General features: G+C 42.7%; 1 protein-coding gene across 1 annotated transcript; it reads left to right on the top strand.

The window, feature by feature from the left end:
* The first annotated feature begins 563 nt into the window (after positions 1 to 563).
* LOC140702237 (uncharacterized) lies at positions 564 to 13,547 on the top strand. The gene is made up of 7 exons (XM_078386669.1): positions 564 to 629; positions 1,519 to 1,845; positions 4,918 to 5,172; positions 7,194 to 7,283; positions 8,788 to 8,865; positions 12,179 to 12,274; positions 13,369 to 13,547. Exons 1-7 carry the CDS (start codon positions 564 to 566, stop codon positions 13,519 to 13,521), a joined length of 1,065 nt encoding a protein of 354 aa, XP_078242795.1. The 3' UTR covers positions 13,522 to 13,547.
* Positions 13,548 to 14,197: the final 650 nt, after the last annotated feature.

Here is a 14,197-nt window from a genome sequence, read left to right as displayed (position 1 = left end):
ATGTTTTGCGGTAATTTAGGTCTCTATGCTTCATGCAATGGAGGTGTACTTGTCTTGACTAGTTCATAGTAGTCTTTACCAGTTCCTCCAGACTACTACATGCCACCACCCTTTCACAATTCATAATGTGAAGAAATTACAGAATGGTATCCAAATGGCTCTTTGCGTATGCATAGGGCTTTACAAAGGAAAGTCCTCTTATGTCTAGGGTCATCAGAAGATTGTTCTTCATTTCAAAGCGCCTTGTGGTTGAAGTCGTCTCTGCCCGAACAGGTCCTTGAAGCTGCTCATCAACAGAAACTCTGGTAACCCTCAGGAGAGGGGAGGTTGGAAACGTTCCCAAACACAGTATCTCTCACGATGGTGAAGTCAAATATTCAACAGTATCCAGTCATTTATTGACCCTGCATGGAATGGTCCATTGTGTGAGTGGTTCCTGTTTCCTCATTGCTGGCACAAATGGGGGAATCCACCGAGCATTTTGGGCAAATGGAAATCCCTGATATTGTCAATTGTATGGTCTCCAGTTTCTCTATCACTGGCTGGGGATCAGCAGAGAAAAGATGGTGTACAGTACTCTGGCCATGGAGCCCCTCTGTTCCCTGCTTGCCAACGGGACTCTGGTGATGGTATTTACATTTAAAATACATATGGTAATTATTTGCAGATGTTCATCTTTATATATAATCACTATTTGTAAATTTTATGTACATTATGTGGGGTTTTTTTTTGTTGGTTGGTTCTGTTTTGTTCTTTTTGTGAGATATAAGTGGTCACTCTGAAACTGTGCCAGTGGTGGAGTTTTAGGACCAATTGGCAGGGGCAAGGGGACGGAAACCAGTCCTGCAGGGGTTTGTGGCTTCAGCTTTCGAGTGGCCTGCTAGTTGGCACGTCTCTACCCAAAAAATTGGAGTTAACCAACAGCTGATGATGAAAGTACACCCCTCTTTCCTGGTATTAGAGTTCTTTCACTCCTGTCGGTTGATAAATACAATTGTTAGTGCCAAGCAGACTATACTCATTGAGTGAATGGGGCTTGCTAAGTCAAGATGTAGAAAGATCCCATTGTTCCAATGGATCTACTCTAGTTGGAACTAATAACTGGATTCCATTCTCCCCAGTTATTCCCAACTTCAGCCATTGGGTTAGTTAGTTACTCATCCACTCACTACCACTAGTGACTGGATGGCTTCTCAATCAGATACTAAAATTAAGATACAGCTGCTTAGGTATAAGCAGCTCCTTCTTTATTGCAGCATACGTATATTCACAGTTCTGCTTCTATGAAATGAAAACTTTTATATGTTAAAATTTCACAAATATGCCAAATAGGGCAATTTTACATGCTCACCCAATTACGAATGAAGAATTTTGTATTGCTAAAGTAGTAAAATATCTTTAGGTTTGATAGGAAAATAAACATGGCATGTATTTCATTTTCCCATACATTTTTGTATTATGCTTTTAAAAACCACACACCTCATACCTCAAAAACTGCTGAAAAATTTGCATCTCTAGCTGTTGGCACATCCAGATGAGAAGGAAGTCATCCGCTCGAGCTCCTGTCTGCCTGGGAGGGGTTGCTTGTTTGTGCTTTGGTGTGTCCAGTTCAATCTTCTGCTCTTGCTCACTTTGCAGGAGTCAGTGAAATGGGTCCCCAAGTCTCCTAAGCTACATGGCAGCCACAACTGGAACTCCCAAGGCCATCGCTGGGGTTCTCTGAAAGGGAAGGAGAATGCACCAGGAGGCACCCTATACAAACTGAGCTCTGCCAATGAAAAATGGAAAGAAGGACGCATCAGTCCTGAACAGGAAGCTGAGGAGCTGGAAGATCCTGACGAGGATGTAAGTTCCACCCCAGTGTTGTGTGCCCTGTGCCCCTCCTGCTTCCAAATTCAAAAGTAAGGATACCATCAGAATAATTTCATATCTAATCATTCATGATCTATAGTATCTATAAATTGCTTTTCTGCCCCTCACAGCATTAGCTTATCCTTAACAGTCAGTAAAACTGGTACCATGTTTTTCCATTTGGTTCTGTCTCAATTGTCAAACATTCCAAAGAGCTGTATTTTGTGGATTTATGCAGGATGGTTTTTATTTGCATGCTGTCTGAGAATCGCTCTTCCCTTATACATATCTTTTGGAAACATACAGTATAATGCATGTAGACCAGAACTAGCCCAGTAGTGTTGCAAATGTTCTCAGCCATGTTGACAGCTGTGTACTTCAGGCACGCTGCTCCCTCACTCTCAAATATTGCCTGAAAGAAAGGCTATCTGGCACTCCTGGGTGGACGTGTATTTTAATGACAGGCAGTGTTTGCGTAGTACGGTAGGAAACTAGCAGATCAGCGTGCTCTTTCCCCCGGCCTTCACAGCCGATTCCAAGACTGGTTGTTGATTTGTAACAATGGAGCTTTTGTTTGGATCACCGACAAGCCTGTTTTGATGCATGCCTGCAAATCCTAGTAAACCTCCCCCCAAAAATTGTTTTCCTTTTTAAAATATAGAGGTATGTAGGAGGAATTGGAAACACTGACTGTGGATGGATAGTAACAGCTTTTGTGTGACTTCCACAATAAAACCATTATGCCTCTATATATCCAGGTTTTTGATGAAAACACCTTATTCCAGACTCAAGACCTTATTGTGATTCATGAAGTTAATTAAAGCTAGCTATAGTTTGTAGGGATGTGGTGGTGCTGTGGGTTAAACTGCAGAAGTGTCTGTGCTGCAAGGACAGAAGACCAGCCGTTGTAAGATCGAATCCACACAATGGAGTGAGCTCCAGTCACTTGTCCCAACTCCTGCCAACCTAGCAGTTTGAAAGCATATAAATGTGAGTAGATAAATAGGTACCACCATGGTGGGAAGGTAATGGTGTTCCGTGTCTAGTCGCGCTGGCCACGTGACCATGGAAACTGTCCACAGACAAAACACTGGCTCTATGGCTTGGAAACGGGGATGAGCACCGTGCCCTAGAGTTGGACACAACTGGACTAAATGTCAAGGGGAACCTTTACCTATAGTTTGTATGGCAAACTGTGGCAAGCTCAGGTTAAAACGGGAGTGCACCCTTTTCACTGTATGTAATATATTGGTTATCCTTATCGTGGGGTATGTCACTTGCCTCCCTTTATTAAACCCAGACTGATTCTTACATGTATAGCTGTCTAAGAGTTTATTTAGTTTACTAGCCAAGACTGACTTCATATCTTAAAAACAGATTCAATATAGATATTGCTTTTACTGATGATGGGTGTTTATCTGTGTCTGAGAATACAATTGTTTTAGTTTGTTTCTCTGTTTCTGGCATCACCAAACACTCCATTGCACATCTTGCAGTCTGTACCAGGGTTCTATAATAGAGATGGGCATGAACTGTCACCACAGTGGCTGTGACGCTTCATGGTCTGTCAGCGTCCATGAACCGGGAACTATGGAGAATTTTAAAAAAACAAACAAGCAGGTTCATGGCTTGTTCAGGTGAGGCCCGACTCTAAATGAAGGGGGGCTTTCTGTGTAGCTCAAGTACAACGAAAAACATTATTCATGGGGTTCCTACTCCATACGCCCCTTCATCGAATCCAGCACTGACCTTACTTACTTGCTCCAAGCTTCCTCCTGGCCCCCGCTGCCACATTGCCCACCTGAGTAGGTTTTCGGAGGCCTCCTTCCTGCCCCAGGACTTTCTGGGATGCTTAGGGTATGGGGGTGGGGGTGGGGCTCCCAACATTCCTTGAGAGTTCCCTCTATATAGCCCAATGGGCAGTAGAACCACACTTCCCACAATATCCTAAGTCTCCTAGGAGTCCCTGGGGCAGGAAGGAGGCCCCAGACAGCTGACTGTCCTTACCCAGCGGAGCAATGGTGGCAGAGGAGGAGACCTGAGGGGGAGGCTTTGGGGGGGGGAAACGAAGTCAAACAAAACGCCAATGATGAAGAAGTTCAGTGTTTTGCTTTGTGAAAGCGAGGTTCCCCAAATGACCCCCAAAATGAACCACGGATTTGCCCAGTTTGTGGGTTTTTCCCCCTTGGTTCATGGTTTGTTTTCTGCCCATCTCTAGTCTAGAAGTCTTCTCTATCATTATTGTGTAAAAATTTGGAGAGAAAACTACCTACACTCGGAGCTTAGGCACTTTTTAAAGTGATTTTTAAAAGTTGGTTATCCTGTTAACAAAAAACAAAATAGGAAGCGAGCCACTTGGTTTAAAAATCATTGTTGCATGTGACAAGGATCATTTGGCACTATATCCCCCCCCCCCCCCGTTTTTTGGTTCTGACTTAAATTTCAAGCATTCTGAAGATTTGTATTGCAGCATCCAATAAGTCTGTGTCTTTCAGCTTCTAAGGTTGTTACAGCTGTATGGCCAGCGGGGGTTGGGTGGGATGGGAGAACAAAGCTTGTGAGCTTCAACTTTACTTTGTGATGCTGAATGGTGCCCAAGGCTTGAAAAATTACTTTTTTCAATGACAGCCTTTCCAGATCCTTCAAGCAGAATGTCTCCATAGTCTGAAGAAGTATCGTATCCATGCTTTGCCCATGGCAGTTATCAACCCATAACAGGCACTGGCATTTTCTAGTTTTCCTTTGTACAACGAAATGGTTTAGTGTTGCATGTGAACACAGCCACTGTATAGAGAGATGCAGTTAGATTTTTTGTTTACGGTGGTTCCATGTTGTTTTTTTGTGTCTCTTTTGCTTTATCAAGCAATTTGGCTGTGTGTTTGTTATTTTTGTTTTAGGCTTGATATGGTATACCACTTCTTTTTTCCAGTTTTCATTGATGTTCCTTGTTCCCAAGAATGGTTATTTACATAGCAAATGTAATATCAAGGTTGTTAGTATAGCTGATGCATTGGGACAATTCTTCTTTCAGTTGTTGCTTGTTTGTTTGTTCCCTAAACCAAACAGGAGCCCATCTCCAAATTCTCTGGGAGTCTTTTTGACTCTAGTGATAACATCCGGGATCAAAGAACCCCTAGAGCTGGTCTTCAGCAGGAGAAGCAGAAAGCAGGACCAAAGGGAAAACCCTTTGCAGCAGCTGGCAACAGACAACCGGTTCCACCAGAAGCCACAAACAGCACCCTAGTAGATGATGGCAAGTTTTCAAAGGAGAACAAGGACCAAGGACCAGGAGCTGCAGATGCTACCCAGCCGCCTTTGAAGGTAACTCTTTATCCTGAAGCAATGTTTGCACCTTCCTTATAGGGCTGAATGCTTCTCAAAGGACTGTTTGTACCTACAAGGCCTATTCCTCCTGTCTACCAGAGTCACAAGGTAGGCCAAGATTTTCAACTTCTTACAAGGCAACTGTGGCAGAGAATGGTTGGAACTGAATCCCCATAAGGGTTAATGAGTGTTGAAGGATTCTTCAGTGCTGGTGGAGATGTTTGGGAGAAAAAGCTCATCCTGTTTCTAGGGAAGTCATCTCCAATTTCACAACCTCTAGAAGTTTAAAGCTACCAAGCCATCATGAAAAGCTCCAGGTTGGAAGTGTGTGTTCTTTTTTGAACCAGGGCAGGAGTCTCCCACCTTTGATTTGCAGGAGTAAAACTATTCAGACAGAGATACTATTTATCATGTTCATGCCTGAAAAAAGCATAGTGCTAGGCCAGGCGTTTTCTCCTCATCACCTCTTGCTCCTGGTGGTAGTCATATCCTTAATCTACCTCTCTTGTTTCAAATGTCTGACATCAAGTATTGTCTTTTGAATTAAAAATAAGTTGAACCTTTAGAGCAGGAGCAAAGAAACTTTGGTTCTTCATATGTCTTGGGCTTCAAACTCCCAAACACCCCACTCAGCATGGTCTATGGTCATGTAGTACTGGAAGTGTGGTGCGAAACATGCCAAAGGCCAGAGGATTCTCACACTTGCCTTATGAAGCAAGGATCAAAGCATACTTATTAAACTGGCATCTTGTGCTGGTTTATTTAGTAACATACAGTATCAAAACAGGCTTGACTCTAGTCCCCATCCGCCCCAGCCAGCATGGTCAATGTTGGTGGGTTATGGGAGTTTTAATCAGAGAATATCTGGATAGCTACAGTTTCTCCATTCTTTACAGATACAACACACACACACACACACACCTTGGTTGTCCAAGGGGAGTACATTGTGATCTCTGACTTAGTTTTGACAAGCCAATGAATCATAAGCCCATTGCACAGAACTACAAGATGTAGGAAACTGAAGGGAGAATGGGTGGGAGTATCAATATTTGGTAGGCTCATGTGGGAGTGACTGGTGATGGGGTGGCAGCTTTGGCACTGCTTCCGTGCTATTGGCATAATAGGCATCAGAACTGGGAGGAAGTTCCAGTGTCTGGGAGCAGCAACAGAAAAGGCCCTGTCCTGTGTCCCCACCAAGTGTGCCTGTGAGGGTGGTGGGACTGAGAGAAAGACCTCCTCTGATGATCTTAAAGCCTGGGCAGGCTCAGAGAGGGAGATGTGATCATTGGGTTAGATTGGACCAAAACCATTTAGGGTTTTATAGGTCAAAACCAGCCCTTCGAATTGTGCCTGGAAATGGATGGGCAGCCAATGGAGCTGCTGTAACAGGGCAATTGTGTGACCCCTGTGTCCAGCCCCAGTTAACAATCTGGAATTTTTGACCCACTGAAGTTTCCAATTGCTTTCCAAAGGCAGGGCCATGTAGAGTGTATTACTGGAGTCAGTGTGGCCAGATCAGACATTGCCCAGGTCACGTGCCGCTGGCACACATGTATTAAATGTGCAAAGCCACTCCTGGCTCCTGCTGAAACCTGGGCATCCGTCTTCAGAGATGAATCTGGTAGTACACCCAAGCCATGCAACTATGTTTTCCTGGTGACAGGCTGCATCCCTCCTGTTCCCTGATCTGCCTTTCTGTCTTGTCTGGATTAAGTTTCAGTTTATTCATCCTCATCCAGTCCATTCTTGATTCCACACAAGATTTAGAACTGAAACAGCTTCCTCGGCTTTAGATGGAAAAGAGAGATACGAGTTGGTTTTCAGCTAGCTGTTTGCATTGCACAGGCTTCCGGTTCTGTGTCACTGAATTTTTTTTTATGTGAATAGCTGCAGCCCAGGCCCTGTGAGTCCTTCTTTCATTTTGAACTGAGCAGGGCTATGCATGTGTACCTAGCTTAGGTTTCATTAGCTGTTTGCGTGTAACTGTCCAGTCAATATTAACTATAATTCTCTTCCAGATAACGATTACTGTGTGCAGTCAAATGGGGAGTCTTGGTATTAGCATTGCTGGTGGAAAGGGCTCATCTTCATGTAAAGAAAATGAAGAGGTGCATTTTATTGCTTGCACATTTCCCCAATTGTAATCCTTTTTGTGAGACACCGAAATAGTCATGCACTGAAGCTAGATCTGTCCTGCCATAGTCTCTTCTCTCTCTGGAAGTCATTAGTGGTGTATGATGGTTGCATGAACAAGAAGAACAAAAAGCTTGCCTGCTGCTGAATCCCAGAATAATAAAATATTTTATTAGGTTTATTATCACAATTTGTTTTAAATGGAATGAATAAAAATTTATATCCAAAAAGGCACACATTAGAAAATGCCATTGTCATTTTTCCACCTGAATTCAAGGTGACTCCATTTGAAGTTTACACACAAATGCAATGACTTTTTGTCCCACCTGCTCATTTTACAGCCACATTTTCCTTTTCAGGGCTCTTATGTGTTTGTCTGTGTGCATGCATTTGTGCACATGCATGTGCTAATGTCACAGGTCATTCCTAGTCACCCTCTCATATTCTTTCTTATCGTTTCAATTGTCCTTCCTTCCCTATAGATAAAGCAAACCGTTTTCTCCCATTCTGTTCATGGTTTGACCCTAATAACCAACAGAGGTTGAATAATAATTCTCTCTCTTTTTTTTACAGTTTATTTCCCCACCAAAATAATTGCATTCCATGTTGCAAAACTCCCCAACTCTTTTACACCAGTAAAAGATTTGTCCTTGTGGCTGTCACTGCCACGACCTGATCAAACTCCCAGTATGCTCCTCCGCACAGTTGCCTGCAGTCATCTTGAGGCGCCTGGGCCCCTTCCCCAGTCTCCACTTCACTCTGTGAAAGATCTTTATTTTAGCCTTTCGGTAGAACCTTTAGACAACGCTGGCGTTGCCACCACCAGTTCCTTAGCAGGAAACATGCCAAAAGATACTGTATATATTTCTCTTCTTCCTTTCCCAACTTGTTTGAGCTGTAACCAAGAAGCCGACATGGGTGAATATAGAATGACTGCCATGAGGAAATAAAGAGAGTTTGAATATACAAAAAAAGTGTTTTTATTTGTTTGGAACAGAACGGATCATATAGGATTGGAACAACAAAGAATACAAACAGGATAAAGATCTTTCATACAGTCTTTTACAGAATTCTAAATTCTCAATCTACATGTAACCTAACTTCATCTCCCTACTCGTCTCACTCTACTGCACTACTCATCATTTACTCCTTGTACTCACTCACTCAGTCACCCACGCACCCACCCTCGCTCTCTCTAGCACTCACTCACACGTACACCTTGGACTGGGGAAAACAGCCAGTGAAACATTTTCTCACAGTCCCAACAACTGCCACAATGGTCACACCTGTCATTTCATCCAGTACTCTCCTGTCAATCAACATATGCATCCCATTATGCCAACATCCTCAAGCAAATTATAAAGGGAGGAACAAAATAATCTTACATAGCATTAGGAGTGACTCCTTTTTTTGCACCTTGAAATGTCTAACAAACTCAATAAACCTTTAGGTCTGACATGTTCTTCTCTTTGTCGCCAGGGAATTTTAATCGCACACGTATCCAAAGACAGCCCAATAGACGTGGCTGTAGTGCCATCTGAAGACAAAGTGTTGGAGGTACAAGAATGTCTGGTTTTGTATTTTGCTGTATTGATTTTTATTGTTAAAAGTGGTTCAGTACCGAATCTGCATCTGAAGCAAAATGCAAGAAACAAACCATCTTTGGGAAAATAAAGCCAATATTGGCTACATGGCCACGGACTGTCTGCTTCCAAAGTTGTATTTCAGCAGGTGATCTGCACACAGGGGAAAAAAATGCCTTTCTTCCTTTGTGAAAAGATTTCCAGTAGAATCCCTCCCACAATAAAATAAAATAAAAAAATCATTCAAAGATTGACTTACGAAAGAAGTGGAGTTAGAGCACCACTGCAGCTAAATAAACTATAATCATACTCTTTAATTCTTTCAATGCATTTGCATCAGTCATGAATTCTCATCATTGATTTTGGGTTTGTCGAAAATTCAACCAAAGACTCACTTAGGGGTAGGGTGGAGGAGAAATAAACTTATATACTGTGTAGGTGTACTTTTTGCCATTTATCCATGTAGTCTTTGGAAATTTAACAGGAGCAGCTGTTTCATTTACACGCTGACAATCTAACTAAGGCCAGAAACAGATGTCAGAGATGGCTCGCAATTAGAGCAGAAAGCTGGTTAATGTCACAGAGGTGCCATCTCTCTGTATTTGTGAATTCAGACTTCAGGGAAATTCCACGCATAAATTCTGAAGACCAAACATGAAGTAAGCTAACCTGTGAAAGAAGGCTGTGCTGTGATATTCAGACATTCCTATTAGATAAGAATATCCCTCTGCCAGTCATGGGCAACCTCTAGCATGTTTTTCTGGCCTGAACTTGAAATCTTACACCACCTAATGGGAAGAAAACCTAATGAGCGCAGTGAGACAAATATCTGCACAACAACCCACTGAATTAATCAACAGAGGTCCAACTTTGTTCAGTAGCAGTCTATTCATAAGCATTTCCCCCTTCAGTGTCATATTTCCCCCTGTGTCAAAATTTACTGTAAGACAGTAGCCCTCAACTTTAAACGATACAGCTGCGTTTCTATAGACCATGAAGAAATATTTTGTGTTCATTTTGGGTGTGTAAAAGTGAGTAGAGAAAAAGAATATAACAGTCGTGATGTCACTTCTGTGACAATCCTTGAATTAAAATCAATGGTAAAATTTACTTGTAACTGATCTAAGAATGCTGCAATTTAGAGCAAATGCTGGAATTTCAGCATTTGCTCTAAATATGGCCTTGATCTATAAATAAATATATTTCCTTCATTCCAAGAGATGGCACAGTTAGCAGAAGCACTATTTCTTGAAAACATGGATACATAATGTAAGCAAGACACAAATGTGTTTTGTGTATGTCCCAAGATATTGATTCAAGATGAGGCAAAAGGATCATTGGGTTTGAAGCTGCCTGCAGGGGGAGACATAGGTTAGTCAACAGACTTAAGCTCTGGGCTTGAACAGCACTCATTTTATTGCTCCTGTGTCCAACAAAGTGCAATGGCTTCTAATTTTGGATTTCCAGATGTGGCTGAGCTGCAGCCCCCAGAACCCATGAATATTGGCCATATTGGCTGAGATCTCTGGGCAGTGAAAAACAAGAATATTTGAGGGTCCTAGCTTGGGAACCATAAATTGAAGTGTATTGATGCTGAGCTTGGAAAACATTTCATAGAATCATGGAATAATTGAATTGGAAGGGGCCTAATATGACCATAAAGTCCAACCCCCTGCTCAATGCAGGAATCCAAATCAAAGCAGATCTGACAGATTGTTGTCTAATTTTCTCTTGAATGTCTCCAGCACTGGAGCACTCACCACCTCCCAAGGTAACTGGTTCCATTGTTGTACTGCTCTAACAGTTAAGAGGTTTTTCCCTGATATTCAGCCAAAATTTGGCTGCCCTTAGCTTGAGCCCATTATTACATGTACTGCACTGTGAGATGATCAAGAACAGATCCTGCCCCTCCTCTGTACTTTACAAGTATTTGAAAAGTGCCATTGTATCTCCCTTTAGTCTTTTCTCAAAAGAACACTGGCCAGTTCTTTCAGTCTTTCCTTCATAGTTACAGAGATTGTTGGTGTGACTCAGTAAAAGTAGTCCTGCAGTTCACTGGTCTTTTAACAGGCGACATATAAGCAGCGGAGTCACTAGTTACCTGGTTTAAAATGGGGCATGCAAAGAACAGTGAGCAATCATGAAGGAAGGTATCTAAAGCTACAGATAATTTTCACGCCCAACAGCCATGCACATGGTGTGCATCAGAGCTGCTTCCACGAGTCTTTACTCTGCTTTTTCACACCCAAATGAGCCCTATTCGGGCATTATGCCCCAAAGCATGAAGGTTTCAATTTGTGGGGAGCACACTTAAGCTGTGCTGTGCTATATTCTCTACCCTGTAAGACAGACCTTTACATGCACGGTGCAACAATCTGCAGAGGTGCTTGTAAGGATGCCCAGCTGAGTGTGCTTGTGACACTCCCATGACAAAGATCTCAGGTTCTGCACGGCTTCCGATTGGGAGTGCCATGTTCCTCTCAACACACTTCTCAGCACCTCTGCATGCTTCTGCACTGACTATGCCAAGGTCTGCCTTATTTGCAGGTGGCATGGGGATGTGGGGGGGGGGCAGAGCTTAAATTCATCCTTACTCTCCCATTTAGCCCTTCACACTTTGAGGCATATTTCCTGAATATGACTACGGTGTCAAGCAGTTGGGCTGCTCTATGTATATCTGGTTCTCCTCTACCCCACCTCAAAAAACTAGCTCAGAAATGTCACTTGTTTGGCCTTCTTTGTTAAAAACCAGCTGCAATGGCCACGTGGTATAGAAAAAGGTGCTATTTATTTCTCTCTTCTCTAGCACTGCTAGGCCTTGACTCATGAATCACCTTTTGTGGTGATTCAAGAATTTCACAACATCCTCCCATAATCTGAGCACTTTTCCTCTTAACAATCCACACGCTTGCTTCAGGTTCCGTTCAGGACGACTTGAAGACGTGTTGTTGCCTGAGATGGTGGTGCCCCCTTGCCCCTCTGCATATTAGAAGCTTACTTGACTGGTTGCTCAGTCTTATTTAAACACTAGTAACAGGATAGCATCCTTCACCTCTCAAGAGCAGCAGTCTAGATTAAACACAATAGGAAGGTAGTATGAAGAACAGCTGAGAGAAAACTGTTTCTCCCTTCCAGTGGGAGGCAGTGACCTTGTTCTTCCTAATGGTTTGGCTGATGCTGTTTCCGTCCAGTTGCTTTTCCACTTGCTGAGGAAAACATAGTTACTGGTGTATGAAATGCCTAAATAATTAAATTAGTTTTGTTTTGTTTTGTTTTGTTTTTTAAAGGATGCCCTTATTTCAGAAGCCAGCACACCCGACTCTGGTCCTGTTGAGGAACCATCTAAAAGTGGCCCATTCCAGAAGATAAATCATGTAATAACAGTAAGTACTGGAGGATGAAATTAACAATTGTGTTTGAAGAAGTGGTTTTTTTTTCAACTGAGGTTTTGTCAAAGACAGTTGATTTCCCCCATCCCACCCCTTTTGATCCTTTTTTTGATCCCTGCCCACTGAATGTTAAGCCTCTTATCTGATTCCTGCACAGACTTAAACACAACAACCCACAACCACCAGATGTCAGTGTAGAGTGACCAATATATTAAAATATATTTTAAAAGATGATAGATGTATCCAGTCATTCCCCCTTTATACAATTCTTTTTGTCCAGGTGAATTGGTGCTTTCAGGCCCCAGGTTCCTCTGTTGCGGTATTGTTACCTTCCAGACATTAAGAAACTGCGATTATGCAAGGAGGAAGCGAATGATGCTAGTGACACACATGACACATAAGGCAGGACCAACAAGCTTGTTCTCTGCTTTCTTCTCCTTGCGCAAAGCTTGAACAAAGTTCAGAGTTCACATTTTTAAGAAGGAATATATCTGGTATTAATAATTCATTATGTGCCATAAAACTGGTTCTGACGTATGGTGACCTTTTCCAGGGTTTTCTGGATAGGAAGCACTCAGAACTGGTTTTCCCAATGCTCTCCCTTTGGGACTGCACAGCTTGCCCAAGGCTCTGCCGGCTGGCTGTTCTCCCAGGCACAATGGGAGACAGAACTCTCACCTCTGGCTCTGCAACTTGTACCTCATTATTTTAAGAGTAATATATTATCATTTCTTTATTTACTAAAATACAAAGAGAGCTAAGTCCAGCTTGAGTAGACCCACTGAATGTTGAGTGGTGAATCAACCATTATGTAAATCTGAACTGACCCAAAAGAGCTACTCTAATTGGGATTCCCAATAGGATTCTGGCCATTAATAGAATTGAAAAATACTGCAAAATGTTAATTGTTAGATACCAAAAACTGAAACCAAACAGCAGTGATGTGTCAAATACATATATGCAACACTCAAAGTATATCTGAGTGTTGAAAGAATATACGACACTGGGCATCTCAGCAGCGATTCTTAGATTCTCTTGTGCAATTCATGTCTCTTCTCTTTCTCCTGCACTCTCTTACGGTACCCAAGATACCTCGTATCATTCTAACACGTCCTTCCACATCAGATGAAGATACCGACCAGCTAACACAGGATCCTGACGATCTTGAGCTAGAGGAGACAGAAAATACTGAAAGCCACCTCTATTCAGACTGTTTAAACAATGCTTTTTACCCTCCTTAATAAAATAATTCTTTTTAGAAAAAGAACCAGAGCGTCAGTGTATTTCTTGTTGTTTTTCAGTTGTTTGGACAAGAAATTGGAAGCTGTTGTGGTGGATGAGGAGATACTGAGCTGAGGTCATGGAGAATGCCTTGGTGTGGGTGGGTGTGTGGGTGTGAGAAGATCTCAAGGTGGCTAGCCCTCAAGGGCAGGTAAGGGAAAGGTGAGTCAGGTAGACCAGGGAGAGGCAAGGCAACTAATGTGGAAGGCACATGGTAGCATTTATTTACATATATTTCAAGGTGACACACATATAATTTTACAGCTACAACTTAACACCTAATACAACGAGTTTTAAGCAAGCAATGCAGAGCTATTTGTGGGATGGGGGTGGGTGGGCAGCAAATAGATTATGTTTGGGAAGACTCTTGCCCAGTGTGAAATTCACTGCATCCCCACATAAAGCTGCAGGCATGGGGTTCCTCTCCAACCAAGCATATTGTGGGTGCCCAGGTATCTGACCCTCAGACATGTGTCCCTTCAGGGGTGGATGGGAAGGATTTGGCCTTTCTGACCTTCGACACTCCGACTCCCACAATCCCTCTCCAACAGGGCCAAAGTTCGAGGGTTCAGAGGAGTTGTAGTCCGAAACATCTGGAGGTCCAAAGATCCTCCAGACGTGGTTGAAGGCAGGCAA

The sequence above is a fragment of the Pogona vitticeps genome, chromosome 1, assembly GCF_051106095.1.
Source record: "Pogona vitticeps strain Pit_001003342236 chromosome 1, PviZW2.1, whole genome shotgun sequence".
Taxonomy (NCBI): Eukaryota; Metazoa; Chordata; class Lepidosauria; order Squamata; family Agamidae; genus Pogona; species Pogona vitticeps.
This window is presented reverse-complemented; position numbering and strand designations above follow the sequence as displayed.

Excerpts from the sequence above, each read along its gene's own strand:
- LOC140702237 (XM_078386669.1), top strand. The coding sequence starts at position 564 with ATGGTGTACAGTACTCTGGCCATGGAGCCCCTCTGTTCCCTGCTTGCC. Across the intron at positions 630-1,518 it reads CCAACGGGACTCTGGTGATG|CTGTTGGCACATCCAGATGA; the intron begins GTATTTACATTT and ends TTGCATCTCTAG. Across the intron at positions 8,866-12,178 it reads CTGAAGACAAAGTGTTGGAG|GATGCCCTTATTTCAGAAGC; the intron begins GTACAAGAATGT and ends TGTTTTTTAAAG.